Source organism: Vombatus ursinus, unplaced genomic scaffold, assembly GCF_900497805.2.
Source record: "Vombatus ursinus unplaced genomic scaffold, bare-nosed wombat genome assembly UNPS02014810.1, whole genome shotgun sequence".
Classification (NCBI taxonomy): domain Eukaryota; kingdom Metazoa; phylum Chordata; class Mammalia; order Diprotodontia; family Vombatidae; genus Vombatus; species Vombatus ursinus.
In genome coordinates this window covers 13,924,453-13,942,839 of record NW_020954588.1, presented here as the reverse complement: position 1 = coordinate 13,942,839, position 18,387 = coordinate 13,924,453, and the positions used below count along the sequence as shown (strand labels likewise).

Here is an 18,387-nt window from a genome sequence, read left to right as displayed (position 1 = left end):
GATAATGCAAAAAGAAAGATTATCACTAACTGCAGCTTCCTTCTTTTTCTCCAGGAACCTTCTTCATGTGATAAGAAATGACTAATTAAGGGAGAAAATAAAGAAAATTTGACTTTTGCAGTTCTGGTTGGAAAAGAGAAGCCCTTAAGACCTTATGAATACACGCCAAGGTCTGAGCACGAGAGACTCGACAAAACAAACATGTTTCTGAGAAAAAGGGCAGTCAAAGGCCTCAGGCTTTTATTAGAAGGCCAGAGGGTAAATGAGGGAAGAGAATGAGGGGACAGCTTGGCTCAAGAGAGCAGGAACTGTCAGTCTTTAAAGGCCCTGTGGGTTGTGTGAGAATGCTTGCTCTGATTTAAAACAACTTTTCCTTCTTGGCTGATGGACATACATTTTTTTGTAGCTATGGAAAACCCAGCGGGGAGGGGAAAGGGAGAAGGGTGAGCCATCTGTACCTACGTGCATGTATTTGCTGTAGCTACATACATGTTGTAGTCATCAGTAGCTATATACATACAATGCATCCCGCTGCATGCAGTTAACTCTGGTCAACGACCAGGTTCCTTCCAAATAAATATTTAAAAGTACTGTGGAATCAAGATGAGTTAGCCCTCCTATATTTGAGGCTATTTATAAACAAAAATACTTAGGATTCTGTGAAAGCCCCAAATACCTTTCACCAAGAATATTTTGAAGTCATCTTATCCGTATTTCAAGTAAAACAGAGATAAAAACACAAGCATAAACTGTAGTTCGTTTCAGGAAAAATCAAATGAAAATGAATGGAAGAACGCATTGGATTTCATACTTCTGTTAGATAATATTGAATCCTTCATACCTCTGCCCAATTAATCTTCTGAAACATCACTTTCATTGTACCACTCCCCTGCTTGAGAATTTGTAATAAGCTCAAAGTATACATCGAATTGTCTAGCTCACCTGTCCAATGGGACCTTATCTCTTACTACTCCCCAACATGAACTTTTGAATCCAGCCAACATCTTTTGTTTCCCTATGATCTTTTCTCATTCTTCTCTTCCTTTTTATCCAGCCTCCCCCCAACACATACACCCTAGACTTCGTCTTTCCCATTTTGAGATTACTTTCTATCATATACTCTGCATTTACTTTTTATGTATTGATTTGTATATATTACCTCTCCCATTGGAATATGAGCTCTTTAATGACAGTAATTTTTCCCCTTCCTTTTTTATTTCTATCTACAGTGCTTGGCACATAGAAAGTTCTAAATAAATCATGAATGGATTCTTACCTCTGCATACTTATTCATGCTATTCCCCCTGCCTAAAACGTCCTTCCCATGCCTTTCTGTTTGTCCAAATCCTTTAGGCCAATTTCCTCTATGAAGTCTTCTTTGATTAGCCCATATTGTCTATCCCTCTTCTAAACTCATAGCTCATAGTCTGAATCTGTTTACATGTTGTTTTCCTTTAGTAGAATAAAAACTTGTAGAACTGGACAGGGATTATTGGTCATTTTATCATCCTATCTCTGGTCTCTTATACATAGTTGGCACCTAATGAATGCTTGTTGGACTGGATTGAATTATGATGGCCTCATGCCAATGCTCCTCTCTTCCTCATCCTCCAAAGTCAATCAATTGCCAAGTGTTATCTCTTCTACCTCTACAAGATCTCTGGCATCCAAATTCTGAGGCTCCCTTAGGCCTCTAGGACAAAATACAAACTCATCTTTTTGGCATTTAAGGCCCTTCACAAACTTGCTTTGACCTAAATAAATCTCCAGACCTATTTCACATTAATCTCCCCAATGTACTCTCTGTTCCAGCCAAACTGGCTGCTCCCCAAACATAACAGTCTGTCTCTGACCTCTGTATCTTTGAAAAGGCTCTCCTACGGCTGAAAGGCTCTTTGTCTTCACTTCTACTCTTTGGAAACCCCACCTCCTTTTGACGCTCAGCATGGATGCCATCTGTCCTACATGACTTTGTATTTTTTGCTTACTTGTATGTCTTACTTTTGTTTCATTTTGTGTCCACTTATTTATTCTCTATTGTATGTTTCTCCCTAGTAGAATGTAAGCTCCTTGAGGGTATGACCTGTGTTCTATTCATTCATTTGTTTATCTAGCTGTCTGTTTATTAATTCACGTGTTTATCGTCTATCTGTCTATCTGTCTGTCTGTCTGTCTGTCTGTCTGTCTGTCTGTCTATCTATCTATCTATCTATCTATCTATCTAGGTTTGTATTTATATCCTCCAGGATCTAGTATAATGCTTGACACATAGTCACAAATACTTAGCTGAATTGTAAATTTTTAGAAAATACTTGTTGAAGATAGAGCCAAGATGGCAAAGTACAGGCAACAACCTAGCTGAACTCTCCTAATGTTCTACTCTAAATAACTTTAAAATAACTCCTAAAGTAAAATTTTGGAGTGGCAAGAAAAGTTCAGAGGGAGACTTTTTCTAGCCTATGGTAATTTAGGAGGTCAGCAGAATATGTCTGTGTCAGCGGGGTTGGAGCCAGCACAAGCACAGGAGAGCAGAGGACCTGGTCACAGTTCCAGGGCCAAGAGTAGTGCTAGCATTTGTGGCTGAAGTGGAGCAGGGGCCTCTCCTGGGGAAAGACCAGAGAACAGACCAGGAGAGTAGTGACCATACTTCTTCCTGTATCACACCTCCTTGGAAGGACCAAAAACTTGCAGACCTCCAGAACTAGCTCTGAAAACAGTAGCATGAAAAATCCTGAAGCTTGAGACAGTGCCTCCCCACTCCCAGGTGGGCAGAGTCCAACTATAATATAAAATTTAAAGTCAAGAAATAGGATGGGAAAATGAGCAAACAACAACAAAAAGAACTTGGCCATAAAAAGCTATTATGGTGTCAGGAAAGAGCAAGACATAAATTCAGAAGAAGACAACAATGTAAAAACAGCTACAAACAAAGCCTCAAAGAAAAATGCTAATTGGACCCAAGCCTACAAAGAATTCCTGGAAGCATTAATGAAAAAAGATAAGAGTGGCAGAGAAAAAGTTGGGAAAAGAAATGAGAGTGATGTAAGAAACTTATGAAAAGAGAACTAACAGCTTGGTAAAAGAGAAACAAAAAAAAAAAGACTGAAGAAAATAAAACCTTAAAAAAAAAGAATTGGCCTAATGGCAAAAGAAGCACAAAAATTCACTGAAGAAAATAATTCTTGAAAAATTAGAATTGGGCAAGTGGCACCTCATGACTCTATGAGACATCAAGAAACAGTAAAAAAAATTCAAAAGAATGAAAAAATAGAAGAAAATGTGAAATATCAGAAAAGCAACTGATGTGGAAAATAGACCAAGGAGTGATAATTTAAGAATTATTGGACTACCTGTTTATTCTCTCTCTTTTTCTATCCTGTCACTTCTTAAAAGTCTGTTTTGCTTCTGACCACTGTTTTACATTGACCTTAATCTTCTTTCCATTTTATAATTCCTACTTCCATATTTCTTATCACCTTCCCTTCTTATTTTCCTGTTGGGTAAGGTAAATTTCTATACCCAACTGAGTGTATAAATATATTCTTCCATCTTTGAACCCATTCAGATGAGAGTGAAGTTCAAGCATTGCCTGCTACCCCTCCATTTTTCCTCAACTATAAAATTATTTCTTGCAAGCCTCTTTTATGTGAGCAAATTTTCCTCATTCCATCTCTCCCCTCTCCCTTCTCCCAGTGCATCCTTCTTTCTCACCCCTTCATTTAGGGGAGAGGGAATCATCCCATCAACTGAATTTTGCTATTTTTGTTGTTGTTGTTGCAGCTAGGTGGCACAGTGTATAGAGTTCCAGGTCTGGAATCAGGAAGACTCATCTTCCTGAGTGGAAATCCAGCCTCAGACACCTACTAGCTGTGTGACCCTGGGCAAGTCACTTAACCTTGTTTGCCTCAGTTCTTTATCTGTAAAATGAGCTGGGGAAGGAAATGTCAAACCACTCTAGTCACTTTCCCAAGAAAACCCCACAAAGGGGTCACAAAGAATTGGACTTGACTGAAATGTCTGAACAATAACAGATAGTATATTTCAAGAAATTATAAAGGAAATCTGCCCTAATACTTTAGAACCAGAAGGTAAAATAGAAATTGAAAGAAACCACCAATCACCTCCTGAAAGAAATCCCAAAATGAAAACTCCCAGGAATATTATAGCCAAATTCCAGAGTTCTCAGATCAAGGAGAAAATATTGCAAACAGCTAGAAAGAAACAATTCAGATATAATGGAGACACAGTCAGGATCATGCAAGATTTACCAACTTCAACATAAAAGAAGCAGAGGGCTTGGCATATGATATTCCAGAAGGCAAAGGAACTAGTATTACAACCAAGAATAACCTACCCAGCAAAACCAAGTATAATCCTTTGGGGGAAGAATGGATATTTAAAGAAACAGAGGACTTTTAAGAATTCCTGGTGAAAAGACTGGAGCTGAATAGAAAATTTGACATTCAAACACAAGTGAAGCATAAAAAAGTAAACATGAAAGAGTAATCATAAGAGATTTAAACTGTTTATATTACCATATGGGAAGATGATATATGTAACCCTTAAGAACTTTATTATTATTAGGGCAGTTAAAAGGAATCTATATAGACAGAGGGTATGAGTGTGAATTGATGGGATGATCCCCTCTCCCCCAAATGAAGGGGTGAGGAAGAGGGAAAACTGGGAGAAGGGAGAGGGGATACATGTAATGAGGAAAATTTGCTCACATAAAAGAGGCTTGCAAGGAAGAATTTTATAGTTGAGGAAAAAATGGAGGCGTGGCAGGTAATGCTTGAACTTCACTCTCATCTAAATGGGTTCAAAGAGGGAAGAATATATTTATATACTCAGTTGGTTATAGAAATTTACCTTGCCCAATAGGGAATAAGAGGGGAAGGTGATAAGAGATATGGAGGTAGGGATTATAAAAGGGAAAGAGGATTTAGGTCAGTGCAAAACACTGGTCATTCTAGATACATAATAGCTTATCAACAAATATTTGCTAGTTCCTTGATAACTTACTGAACTGGGACAGTCAGAGAATTTCAGTGGGACAGGAATAATGACGCTTGGAATTGAAAAGTGGCTTCAAATATGGCAGGAGTGGAGAGGCACCATTTCTTTCCCCGGCCCTAGGCATTCTGTAGAGGTCATTTTCCAGGTTTTTTTTGAGATCAGAGCTCTGAGAGAATTCCTGATGTTCTAACTGATTCTCCTGGGTGGCTGGCAGTTAGACTGAGAATCTGACTTAGAAATGCTGTTTTGCGAGGAGGTGGCAGACCCAACAAAGGAGCTAAGGAGACTATAGGAGGGCAACAGTATGGAGCAATGTCCACCCACTTCCTGGTACTTCTAATTCTTGTCTATGCTATCTTATTCCATCCAGGATACAGAGAGGAAACATGGAATGGACTGAAAGCTGGGCTTGGAAAAGGGGAAGACCTAACTTTGAGTCCTACTTCTCATATTGCTGGATACATGACCCCAACAAATCCGTGGAACCTCTTTGAGCCCCAGACTTTTCTACTAAGTTACAAATGCATTTTGCCTTGATTAGAATAATAAAAATAATAACAATACCTCTTATTTATAGGGCATTTAAAGTTTACAAAGTGCTTTAACCCAACTGGGCATTTGGTGTGGTACCACATAAACTGGAATTTTAATCCAGAGGATTAATAATGAACAATAATCCAGTGTAATGAAGCCAGTAGCAGAGTCCTAGGTTTCAATCCCAGGTGTGCCATTAATGAGCAGTTTGACCTTGAGAAAGTCATTTAGTGTTTTGATTGGTCAAAAAATGTAAATGTAAAATTTGGAGGTGAAATTAGGTAATTTGTAAGGTCCTTTCCAGCTCTAATATTCTCTGATCCTAATACAGAGATAATGAGATGAGACCTAGTATATGTTATTGCAAGCCAGTGGTGTCATACTCAAATAGAAACCGGGGCCACTAACAAGAATGATCCCTGCAGGCCATAAATTGACTTAGAAAACCACATATTAGCATTATCTATGCTCTGTTGTATTTTATATATTTTGTTAAATATTTCTCAATTATGTTTTGATCTGGTTTGGCAACCTTCAGGAACCTCTCCTGTAAGCTGGTTGAGTATAGGGGCTTTGACTTTCCTTTTACACAAAACTCCCAAAAGTTGCTTTTTAAAGGTACTCCGTAAGTATTTATTTGATTTATTGTTTTTAATAGGAATCCCCCAAATTGGGCTGAATTCTTGTCTTCTGCTTAAACTAGTTGGGTTTTTCTTCCTACCTATGTTTCCATCTGTTATCCTGGTAATTTCACCAGCTCTGTTTCTACTTTGGTTGGGTTCAAGATGATAGAATTGAACTCTAAAGCTGTGAACTTAGTGGTCAGTTCTTTTATCTCAAAATATAGAGCAGATTGATGAAAAAAACAGGTAGAAAAAGTTACAGCATAACAAAAATTACAAATACTTTTAGCATACTAGTTACTTAATCAATGTTCAGTCATTGTTTTGGGATTGGTGATTGGTTAATTAGTTTTTCATCTGATGGTAAGTTATCTTCTCTCTCGTACATCACTGTCATAGCCAGGTGTACCTGGCAGAAGAATGTTTTTGCCTAACTTGTGCACAGAGAGAATGTGGTAATGGAAACCTGGCTTCACAGTCTAGAAAAGGTTGTGTCTAGGAGTGGCAATGGGGCCAGAAGTCACATGACCGAGTTTTCTTCTGGGCTAGATTCTCCTAGTTTGGCTTCCCTTATACTATTCAAATGGTTGAGAACAACTACACACAACAGCTGCACAAGCCCCAACTCTTGGGAGAAAGAAAGAATTTATTTACTTCTCATCACTCAAAGCTTTGCTTGAACCATTCAGATTGGAAAGAAATGTTTCCCATTGTGTTTACTTAGTTCACTTGCATTAGAGCAGTCTTAAAATCTCCCCAATACTCTCCTTCATTCTTTCATCCTCTCTCAGTATTTTGGAAAATTAGATTCTCCACTTCTATCTGGAAGTACCTTTGAAGGAAGTGACTACTCTACCTGGGTAAGGGTTGCTGCTCACTTCCATGATTTTCTTGATTTTTAAGTGAAAAAGTCATTTGTAAAAAAAAAAATTATTTATGGCCCATGTGCTCCTATAACTTATTCATATTACTTTAGGTAGAAAAGGATTGTTTGACTAAAACCATCTGACCTCTAAATCTTGGGTTTTTTCTTGGACCAAATTCCTGCAGGAAAGAGGGAATATAGTGCATGCCATTCGGAAGATAGAATTTATTTACAATATTCTTTTTTATTGAGAATCAATTTTGAGACTTTAAAGTAGTCCAGAATACTAGGTGGTCAGTGTACAGAGCCATTTGGCTGATAATACAACCTTAATTTTAAAAGGTTTTAAGTGTATACTGCCAGAAATAATAAAATCTATCTGAATCTTCAGGAGACAATAGGATATGTTGGCAGGAAGGGATGGAAGAAGTCTCAGAGGAATGTTGTGAGATAAGGCTTCCTTCATTAGTATTAATATTAATTTGTGTACATAGTACATTTGTCCCTGAAAAAACTAGATGTGTTGATTAATTTTGAAAAGTAATCATTTTAAGTTTTTCATTTTGGTATCTTACTCATTAACACCCTTAGGTACATAATTGGTTTAACTTTACATTTTTCTTTAACTACTTTTAAAAAATAAAATAGCTCAAGATCTCTGCCATTTCGTGGTTTAAACAGATTTACATTTTGTAAAAGTAGCCAGCTCCTCCCCGTCTTTTTCCTTTTTCTTACATACCCACCCAATCCCACTCAACCCAAACTCAGTCAAACCAAATCAAATCAAGCCAAACCAAGCCAAGCCAACAAACATGTCTAAGCGCCTACTGTGTGCAAGGAACTGGGGAAATGAAGATGAAACAAAACTATTCCTCCTATCAAGGAGCTTATATTCTACTGAGGAGTAGATACAATATTTGAATGGATAATAGAGTGAAAATGGGCTCCCTTGATCGGAATACAGCATAATTTGAAACTATTCACTTGGTAATACAATAGTTCTGAGATAATTAGAAAGTTGAAACATCGATGGATTCCTAAGAACATTCCACTGAGAATCAGGACAACTAGGTTCTAGCCTAGTCTGATCTAGATATGTTCCTAATTGTGATGTGATCTTGGAAAAATCACTTTCCCCTCTTTAGGCCTTATTTTTGTCACCTTTGTAAAGAGAGGATCAGTCATTGAGGTCTCTTTCAGCTCTAATATTTATGAACTATGTAGTTCCTTATGGGATGTAGTCAGAAAACCCAAGGATCATGGGATTTAGATGAGAAAGGAATCTCAGAGATTATTTAGCCCGACATTCTCATTTGGAAGTTGAGGGAACTGAGATGAGGCCCAGATTGTTGTGTGACTGTCCCACAGTATAAATAAGTTGCAGAACTAGGATTCTGACTCAGGTTCATTGACTCTAAATCCAGCGTTCTTTCCACTTTACTACATGGCTTCTCTTCTATGAGAAGTTCAAAAATGGATTGAAAGAATGTCCGTGTCAATTTTGGTTTACATATGGAAAAATGATTAGAGTGATCCAAAGAAGAATTAGACTTTTTCTTTTTGGTCCCAGAGGGCAGAACTAGGGTCAATGAGTAGAAGCTGAAAGAGGAAAATTGGCGTTGGATGAGAAAGAGAACTTCCAAACAATTAAAGCTAGTTAAAGATGGTCTGGTCAGCCTTGGGCGCTACTAATCTTCCCATCTTTGGGGGCCTTTAGGCAAAGGCAGGATATCCACTGGCACTGGGGATGTTGTAGAAAGGATACTGGTCAAGTATGGGATTGGACTAGTGAGCCTACCAAAGCTGAGATTCTATGATCCTGTCTCTTCTAGCTACCCCTATTCTATTTTTCTTTTCAAAAATATTTGCAGTTATATGATTCATTTAGTAAAAACAGCAAACAAATTCCCCCAATACAAAATATTCCACCTTTTACAGTTGCTGAGTTTATGTATTGATTGTTCTGAAGTATTAGTCATATGAGTAAGCCAAAATATATATGTCATCCTTTAAATGATAAAATATTTTGGCTTGGATAAATGAATAAAACCTCACACAGTTTCTCTGTGAAACAAGAGTTTCTATTCCTGCAAGCCAAATGGTTACTTAATTTCTAATTTTTCAGTTTTGTTCTTCCTGAATTGGAACTAGTCATTTTATCTTTATCTGTTATTTGTGTACTGCCTTGGGATATTTCTTATATTATTGCATTAAATTGTTACTTACCTCCTGTAGTGATTTCATTGGTATAGGGAACTCCCAGATGAGGAAATTCTCTCTATTAATGTGAATTGGCATTCTTTTCTCTGTACCTTACAGTTTTAGAGAATTGCTTAGAACATTGAGAAATTAAGTGACTGGCCCAGGGTCATATAGGCAGTATAATATCCAGGGTCATACAGCTAGTCAAATAGCTAGCATTTATATAATGCTTAAGTGTCTAAGGTCACATTTAAACTTAGGTCTTCCTGACTTTAGGTCCATCACTCTTTCCTGTGCCATCTAACTGTCTGGTTGAATCAGAGGTAAGACTGTAACATAGTTCTTTGTGGCTGATCTCTCTACTATCATGTACTCATGTTTAGTCATGTCTGACCCCACCATGACCCCATTTGGGATTTTCTTGGCAGAGATACTGGAGTGGTTTGCCATTTCTTTCTCATTTTACAAATAAGGAAACTGAGGCAAAAAAGGTTAAGTGATTTGCCCAGGGTCATAAAGCTACTGAGTGTCTGAGGTTGGATTTGAACTCATGCAGATGAGGCTTCCTGACTCCAGGCCTGGCACTCTATGCGCTCTGGTAGCACCTAGCTGCCAAATCTGAGTTGACCTCTACTAAATTCTACCTCTGTATGCTTTAGTTCTTTTGAAAGGTTAGGTTCCTTCATACAATAGATTCACAATAGAATTATGAACAGTGTGTGTGTGATAAAGTAGCTTTGTTGATTATCCCAAAAGCCTCCATAATTGAGTCATATGAATCAATTCTTCATTGAAGCAAAAAGTGGTGTAGGTACCGCCATTTTGAAATTTAACTAATAAACTACATGTGACATTCTGCCCCATGCAACAAAGTCACATCTCCCTTTGCCAGTTTTTTTTAAGTCACTCAAGATTCCTTGAAAATATGTAATAACTTTCAGAAATTATTCCTTTAGATTTTTTCCTCTAAGTATTACAAAAAGACCTCATAATGAAATGATAGATTTGATGGACATGAGATATTTCTTCTCTCTTCTTCTTTCATATAAAAATGAAAAATGGTTGTCTACTTACCAACTCAACATGGTCCTTTGTGAGAGCATAATTTTTGGAGTAAGGGAACAGCAACAGCTGAGAATAGGAGTGAATTGTCACATAGGCCTTGATAGAATTAAGGTTTTTGCGGATGAAGTTCACCAGGGCTTTGGTTTCTTTTTCAGACTCGACAGTAGGTCCACAGTATGTTTCTGCACAGGGGCTGCTAGAGGCCCCAATTTCTGTAAGAGCATGCGTTATGATTAATGGTTGATAGCTCATGATTGAGATACCCAATGGAATATATTATGCCTTCAAGCTAGAAAGTCAAAAGCTAGAGTTAAAAGGGAGTATTAAAAATTATCCTCAAGCAAGTATAGTGTGGCAGGTCATGAAGACCTGAATCCAAGCCTTGCCTTTGGCTCAAATGGGCTGTATGACCCTGGGAGAATCACTTGATCCCTCAGTGCCACAGGTAACTCCCTAAAACTATAAAGTTCAGAATGGATGTCAATCTGCAGTGGTAGAGGGAATTTCCCCATTGGTGAACTCATAAATTTTGATCCCTCTCCCCCAAACAACAACAATGTATAAAGAATTGGTGTCAAATTCAAATAGTAAACTGTACATAAGGGTCCTTGTGAATTACCTATTGACTTAGAAAAACACATGTTAACATTAACTATGTTCTATTGTATTTTAATTTGTTAAATTTGTTAAATGTTTCTCAATTAATTTTAATCTGGTTCAGCAGTACAAAGGAATATTGTGGGCTGCTGTGGTACGTGGGCTATACATTTGATATCTCTGGTGTAAGGGATGTATAGAAGCCTATATAGGACTTCTTACTATGAGATTGGAGGAGAGTTGGTATGTTTTTCCTGCTAATATAAAAATGCCTAATATCACAATTCTTCACTCTTCTCCTCTCCCTCTCAGAATGTGAAAGGCATGCATAAATCCTATAGAGTTTTTTTTTTACTATGAGATATGGGATGGCAAATTTTCCAGTTAATATGAAAATGCATAGTCCATTAGATCCAATGCTCTTTTCTTCACAACACTCTTCAGTGTAAAATCAGTATCAGTTAATCGAAATTTTGGTAATAAACCTCTCTAAACTTAGCTAGACTGGTCCTTGCTTGACAAAAAATGAAAACCAAAAAAACAAAACAAAACAAAACAAAACCTAAAACCAAAAACAGTTTATGGCTTTAACCATACAATATGTAGCAGATTTTTGGTTTGACATCCCCATATTAAGCCTATGTGGAATCAGGTGGGCTACATAGGGTGCTATACCATGAACAATAACAGCAACCCCACCATCTCGCTGCCTATTTGACTCATTACATTATTAATTCTTTTCCTATATCATAGTGTAATTGAGGGGTAAATTCTGCTTTTTCTTTATAAATTACTAAAATTATACCAATTAGCTCTGAGCCCCCACCTAGTTTATTAAGTATTTTTTATGAAGTAAATCAGAAAAAAATAAAACCTCTTTTCCCATAGGCTTCTGCTTATTTCTCACTCTCTCATGACATTTAAAACCGACTCTATAATTACAATGAAACTGCCAGTTGCTTCACAGTCTTCAAGATGACAGTTAAACTGTAACTCTGCAAAATTCGTTTCCTTTTAAAGGTAGAGTAACAGTTTTCATAGTCCCTGTGGGAGAGGCAATTAAAGCTGGTGTTATCTGTACTTGAAGTCTTTTGACTTTGGTAGGATAGAGTTAGAACAGAGCCTCTGAAAAGACAGGGTAACCTCCACACTGTGATAAAGTAGCAAAGTAGGACTTGGAAGAGGAGTAATATAAGAAAATTTATATACATGAAGCAAATGAATAGCTGTAGAGATCCTGCTAATATCACTATATTATCTTTTTTTTTAGAAGTACAGACTATTAGTTATCTTCAGTATTCTACCAAAATTAAAAGGCTGAAAGTTAAGTATTTATAATCTCCTATAATAGTATATAAAATTTATTTTTTCTTTAGTGATGACGTAAGGTGTTTTGAATGCTATACTTTTGGGTAGAAAACTATAATATTGTCACAAAGATACTTACCACACCATCCAGCATCAAAATTTCTGTTGGGATCAGTACCAACACAACTGGTGCCTGAAATGGTGGACCGGGTCTTCCTCCACATTCGACTCTGAAAGAAGGTACACAGTAATGTCATTTTTTTAAAGCTCTTACTTTCAGTTTCATCAAATGAATGTCTAGGCAAGAAGTAAGTTTGTGTACCTTGGTCCATGAGTAGACATAGCCATCAATGTTGAAAACAGGTAGGACATAAAAGTCCAATTTATCAAGAATATTAGTTATCTGGATCTCAGTTCCATAGGTACGAACAGCCTGAAGAATAATTGCAGCTGCATCACTTGGATGGAAATCGTTGTGCATAAAACAGATTCAATATGTTTTAAATGAATAGAATATCTTTGCCTTTGGTTAACCCAAAGGCATTACAGCACTGACATTTAAGAGATTAGAAAATTATCTAGTCATCATTAAAAATGACAATTCCTATGTCACCTGGGCTTCAAAGTTATTCCCGCTTATCTCATAGAAACTTCATAATTTTTTATTTTAGTCTTTTTTTTTCCTTAGAGCAGGGGATTAGATTTTTTACTACTTGGGAGTAGTGGTTGAAGTGGAAGAGAAATAGATTTTGACTTGACCTAAAGGAAAACTTCCAAATAATTTAAGCTCTGTCAAAGTGGAATTTGGTAGGCTTGGGAGGTGGAAGATTTCTTTAATTAGGGGTCTTTAGTGATGGATGATCACTTAGGTTTGTTGTAGAGAGATTCCTATTTAGCTATGGGCTGGACATCATGATGCCTGATGTCCCTTCCATTCTGAAGTTTTGCATTTCTATTTTAAAGGTGAATCAAAATCTACCAAAATATGAGAACTTTTTTTAAAAAAGCATGTAGTCACCCTCACCCTGTAAGTAATTTTCTCCCAAAGCCAGAATAAGGCATATTCCTTTATCAACCTGAGCAAAGAAAATATTGATAGAGTAATGAATGCCTTATTGAGGGGTGCAAGTTATTCTTTATTATATATTCCATAGCCTCATTTAGTTTCTGTGGAAAATAGACCTATAGAGTTTGTATTCCTATAGATCATGCCTGCAGAATGTATATCTAGACATGCAGTAGAGATGGCTACTTCCCACTGCCTCACCATACATTCTCACTGATTGCCAGTAAAGAGGGAAATATCATGGTACCACGGAAAGAATACTGAATCTAGAGTCAGATGACCTGAGTTTGAATCTTATCTCAATCAACTAATCTGCATTAGGTGCTTATTTTGTGGCAGGTACTGTGATGCATTCTGAGATTAAAAAGAACAACTAGATAGAGTTGCTGCCCTGAAGGAGCTTACATTCTAATGGGGGGAGATAAAATATACATAAATCAGTAATATACAAGTAGATAGAAGGTAACTTTAGAAGGGAATGAGCTAATGTGTGGAAGGAATAAGAAGGGTGTCCTATAGTAGGGAAGTTAGGGATTCTAAAAGCTGAAAGTAAAAAGGGAGAGTTTTCTAGGCTTGGGGATAATCAGTCCAAAGATATTGAGTTAGAATATGTGAGGAACAGGAAGTAGACTTACTAGTGGAATTGGAAAGGTCACTTGTGAGAAGATTTAAATGCCAAATGAGTAAGGGGGGAGGAGTGACACGGCCAGACCTGCATTTTAGGAAAAAATCACTTTGGCATCTCTTTACAGAATTGTTTTGGAGTAGGGATAGATTTATAGAAAATTATGAATTTATTATGATAGTTCATAGGAGCTTTAGAACATTAGGAAATTAAGGTAATAGCAATATGAGAGGCTAATATGGGGCATATCTGAGAGATGTATGGAGAAAGTTACAAGTATGGAGAGTTACAAGATTTGGTCGCTATTATGTAGAGTGGAGAGAGAGGACTCAACTGTGACCTTGAGGTTATGAAACTGGGTGAGTGGAAGGATGGTGGTGCCCTTGGTAGTAACAAGGAAACTTAGAAGAGGAGTTGGTTTAAGGGGGAAAATAAGTTCTGTTTTGGACATGTTGAATTTGAGATAACTACAGGATATCAGATTCCAAAGATTCAATAGGTAGTTGTGGTGTGGGACTGGAGTTCAGAGGAAAGACAAGGGATGGAGATAGAGATCTGGGAGTTATCTATGTTCCATAGGAGCTCATGAGATCCAACTCACAAGTCATCTGACCCATAAGAACTGATGAAATAACCAAGTGAGTGAGTATAGAGAAAAAAAAAATGACTAAAGATAGTCTTTGGGAACACTCAATTAGTGGGTGTGACACAGATGAAGATCCATCTAAGGAGACTGAAAAGGAGGGATCAGACCAGTAAGAAGAGAACTAAGAGAGAGCTGTGACATGAAAATAAAAAAGAGAGAGGAGCTGTTCGACTTTGAACAAGCATTTTTGCCTTTCAGAGCCTCAGTTTCCTCATCTATAAAATGAAAAGATTGGACCAGATGACCCCTAAGAACCCTTCCAGTTTTAGATCTATGATCCTAAGAGAATTCACAAGTGGTGTGGGGGAGATTTTCTTAACTCCAAAAACCATCATAGTGAAGGTCTCTTTATTTACTCTCTTTCTTCTACTGTTAAAAAGTAACCATAAGTCCTGGATCATAAGCTCTTGGTGGTCCTACCAGATTGAAGAGGCTCTGAGGCATAGTTCCTGTGCTAAACTGTACATTTGTTGTCTAAGGACCAGGCTAACTAAGATCAGAGAGGCTCATTCCTATGTTGGCTATAGAGTGATGGATTTTTAGCCACAACACCTCTTAAAAGATCTTCTAAGGTATAGATAATGTCCTAATATGCTTTAGATAAGAATGTATCGCTCCCCACAAAATCATAATCCCTGGAAGTACTGAGTTAACGAGGTATTAAGATCAATGACACAATTCCTTATATTTGTATATATTTGTAGTTTTCAAAGTGATTTTGCATATACTATTTTACTATTAAGGCTGACAATTAGAATCATTTGAAAATCATTATAAAAATTGGCCTATTCCAAAACCCACATTAATTATTGTCCAGGGGCTGTTCGCTTCTTACAACTCTCCTGTTCATTTTCCCATTTGTTCATCTTCCATTAAAGTTGGGGAAGGAAGTCAGAATAAAGAAAGTGGAAATCAGCACTGTTCAATGTTTGCTGTAAGACCTTACCTTGTGAAGGTCTAACGGGGCATGTTTAAATCACTTACTAACACAAAATGTTGGGATTATTAAAATGATCATTCTTTGTCATTACTGAGAGACAATCACAAATTGAACTGACCTTATAAGAAACAAAAAAATAACATTTCCTTTTTTCAAATCAATAGGTAACTCTAGTGACTGACCTCTCTCACAAACCACTGGCAAAATGCAGGGGAAATCCATTCTCTAGCATGGAAACCGCAGTCTATAAAGATGGCAGGCTTGTTTGATCCTGCTTTTCCAACCTATTGCAAACAGAAGAAGAAGGAAGCAATAACTCATCTGCCATACAGTGGCAAGCATTCCATCACCAGACTGAGCCTGAGAACTCAACAGGTGAAACTTGACAGCAGCAAGAGATATATTCCATGATTAAATTAAAACATGATATGAGCACAGAATGTTCTTGCCTCTAGACAATCACAATGTTGGAACTGAAGGCTTACATGGCTGTTTATTATTTTTATTAAGGTTGACAAGCTCATATTTTCAGAGGACACTTGATTACCCTTGCTTCATTCACTTGATGGCTATTTCCAGATATCATTAAATGACGTGACTGAGATAACTGTAAAAACAATTGTGATTGCTGTGACCTTTTGCCAATGCATTTTCCTGTCCCTTATGCCCCTTGATCCTAGTAATTTTATTTGTTTATCAGATTTAAATGATAAGAATGGCGTTTGAAGAACACATAAACAAATTGTTGGTACATTTTGTAATGTTGTCTGATACACTGAGGTTTATGGATCTCTTTAGCAAATGGGGTTTGCAAACAACAGATGGGAGCGAACAATTTCATCAAGGTAGATGATCATTTACATTGCTTACAGGAATGTGGTTAAATTTATAGGTCAGAATTTCCCCTGTTTTATTGCATTTTTCCTTTTGAGTAAATCAAAATAATGATTTAAAAAAATCCACAAATGATAAAAGTAGCCAAGGAATCTGTTTGATTCCCCGGGGGGTAGTAAAGAAGGATGGTGTAGAAGGTGGGAACAGGAAGAGTTATGACATATTTCTTGGTATAAGCAAGGCAATGAACCAGATGTTAATAGATTAGAATTCAATGCTTTCCAACATTTCAGGAGACCTGGGTCATTGTTACAAATTATTACCTTCAGAAGGTACAGAGAGCGCCCTTCAAATGTGGTTCCAATCACACTTCGAGAGACAAGTTTTGGATTCTCTGCCGCAATTTGTCCAGTCCAAGCCTCGATCTGAAAAGCAGGACCATGGACGACAAAGACATGGTTAACCCACTTCCAGAATAATTCACAAATTTGGCATGAGCAGTTGTTACAATTCATACCTTTTCCCAGCTGTTGTACTTTTCGTAACTGTGTCCACTGCTACGAATGAGGCTGTCAAACTGATTTGTAACCAATTTGTTCAGGTCATGAATTAAAACCCTGCAACAAAGAAGTGTGGAACCCAACATGAAAATGAGAGTATTCTTTCCCATTGAGGAGCAGTGCTCACCACCAAGTTAAAGGTCATTGTCACTCCCCTGTAAGACCGTACTAGGTCCATGTCCTTGGGCCACTATTGTTCTGCCATTTATTCATTTTGATTCCATATCTGATTCTTTTCTTTTTGGCATAGTCAAAAAATGAATTCTGGACATAAAGAAAGTGCACAGTATGAGCTTGCCTTAGACTCAGGCTTCATGGGCCTGGATCTCTTCATCCTAATTATTCAGGGATTGGTTTTTTTAGGGTGGGCTTTTCATTCTTTTTCAACTGAGCTTGCTTCTATAACCTATGCCCCATGGACGTGGGCTACAAAAACACAACCAGCTACCACTGTTGACTCAGAGACATGCTGGTCAACCATGTGTTTATGCTCTGAGTCTGATGTCTTAAAGGTTAAAAAATGGACATTTTCTTAGTCTATGTGTTCATCTTTTTTTTTAAATTCTAGCCTTCTGATTTTTTAAATATATGAAATCTTAAAATCTCTATTTCATAGCTTATTTTTTTAAAAGGGGTATGACAAACAACACAGTAGTTTCAAATCTGTTCAGCTCATTTTTGCCTCTTGAAATTTTTCTGTTCTCTTCTATGTGTTAAAAAGTTTCACTGATGCTCTTTTCATTCTTTTTCTTTTTCTTCCCTTTTTTGGTATTAATGTCACTAGTTTCATTGCACTGGTTCTTTTCGCCATATACAAAAACATCTCTCCTTATTGAAAAAAAAAAGCATAATTAAGCAAAAATAAATCCATACAATGGCCATACTAGACCTGTGATTCCTTAATTTTAAAAGGAGTTCCCAGGTAAGGAAACTCCTTTACCAATATGGATGGGGTACAGTTTTGCCCATGTCTAGTTGCCTTAAAGCACTGAGACATTAAGTGACTTGCCTGGCTCACACAGACAGCATAAATCAGAGATAACACTTGAACTTGATCCGCCCCTGCCTCAGAGGCACAACCTGGCCCCTTTCAGTCTTACTACACTTAACTCTCCATCTCATGCTCTACAATCTGGCTGCTCTGACCTATTCAGTGTTCCTAACCCAAGATATTCTGTCTCCAGATCCCATGTCTTTACAGCGGCCTTGTGCCTGGATTCCCCATCTCACTTCTGTCTCCTGGCTTCCTTTAATACTCACCTTCTGCAGTAGGCTTTTCTCAGTTACCCTCTCCCTTCCCCTTAGGTGCTTTTCCTGGTATCTCCCATTTACACTGTATTTATCTTGTGCATTCATGGTTATTTGCATGTTGTCTATACCATTAGAATCTGAGCTCCTTGAGGGCAAAAACTATTTTTTTTTGCTTTTGTTAGTATTCCCAGAACAGTGTGTGGCTCATAGTAAGCACATGATTATTGACTGACTGATGAATGAACTGTTTTATAT

The 18,387-nt window shown here is 37.3% G+C and overlaps 1 protein-coding gene across 1 annotated transcript in view; it reads right to left on the bottom strand.

Annotated features, from left to right (window-relative positions):
* The window catches only part of CPB1 (carboxypeptidase B1), a 42,993-nt gene that overhangs the window by 11,303 nt on the left and 13,303 nt on the right, over positions 1–18,387 (bottom strand). The window contains exons 4-9 of the mRNA XM_027876121.1: positions 16,839–16,938; positions 16,645–16,746; positions 15,670–15,771; positions 12,533–12,643; positions 12,350–12,440; positions 10,315–10,517 (exon numbers count right to left, since the gene is read on the bottom strand). Coding sequence (XP_027731922.1) covers positions 10,315–10,517; positions 12,350–12,440; positions 12,533–12,643; positions 15,670–15,771; positions 16,645–16,746; positions 16,839–16,938 — 709 coding nt within the window. The remainder of the gene's footprint in view (positions 1–10,314; positions 10,518–12,349; positions 12,441–12,532; positions 12,644–15,669; positions 15,772–16,644; positions 16,747–16,838; positions 16,939–18,387) is intronic.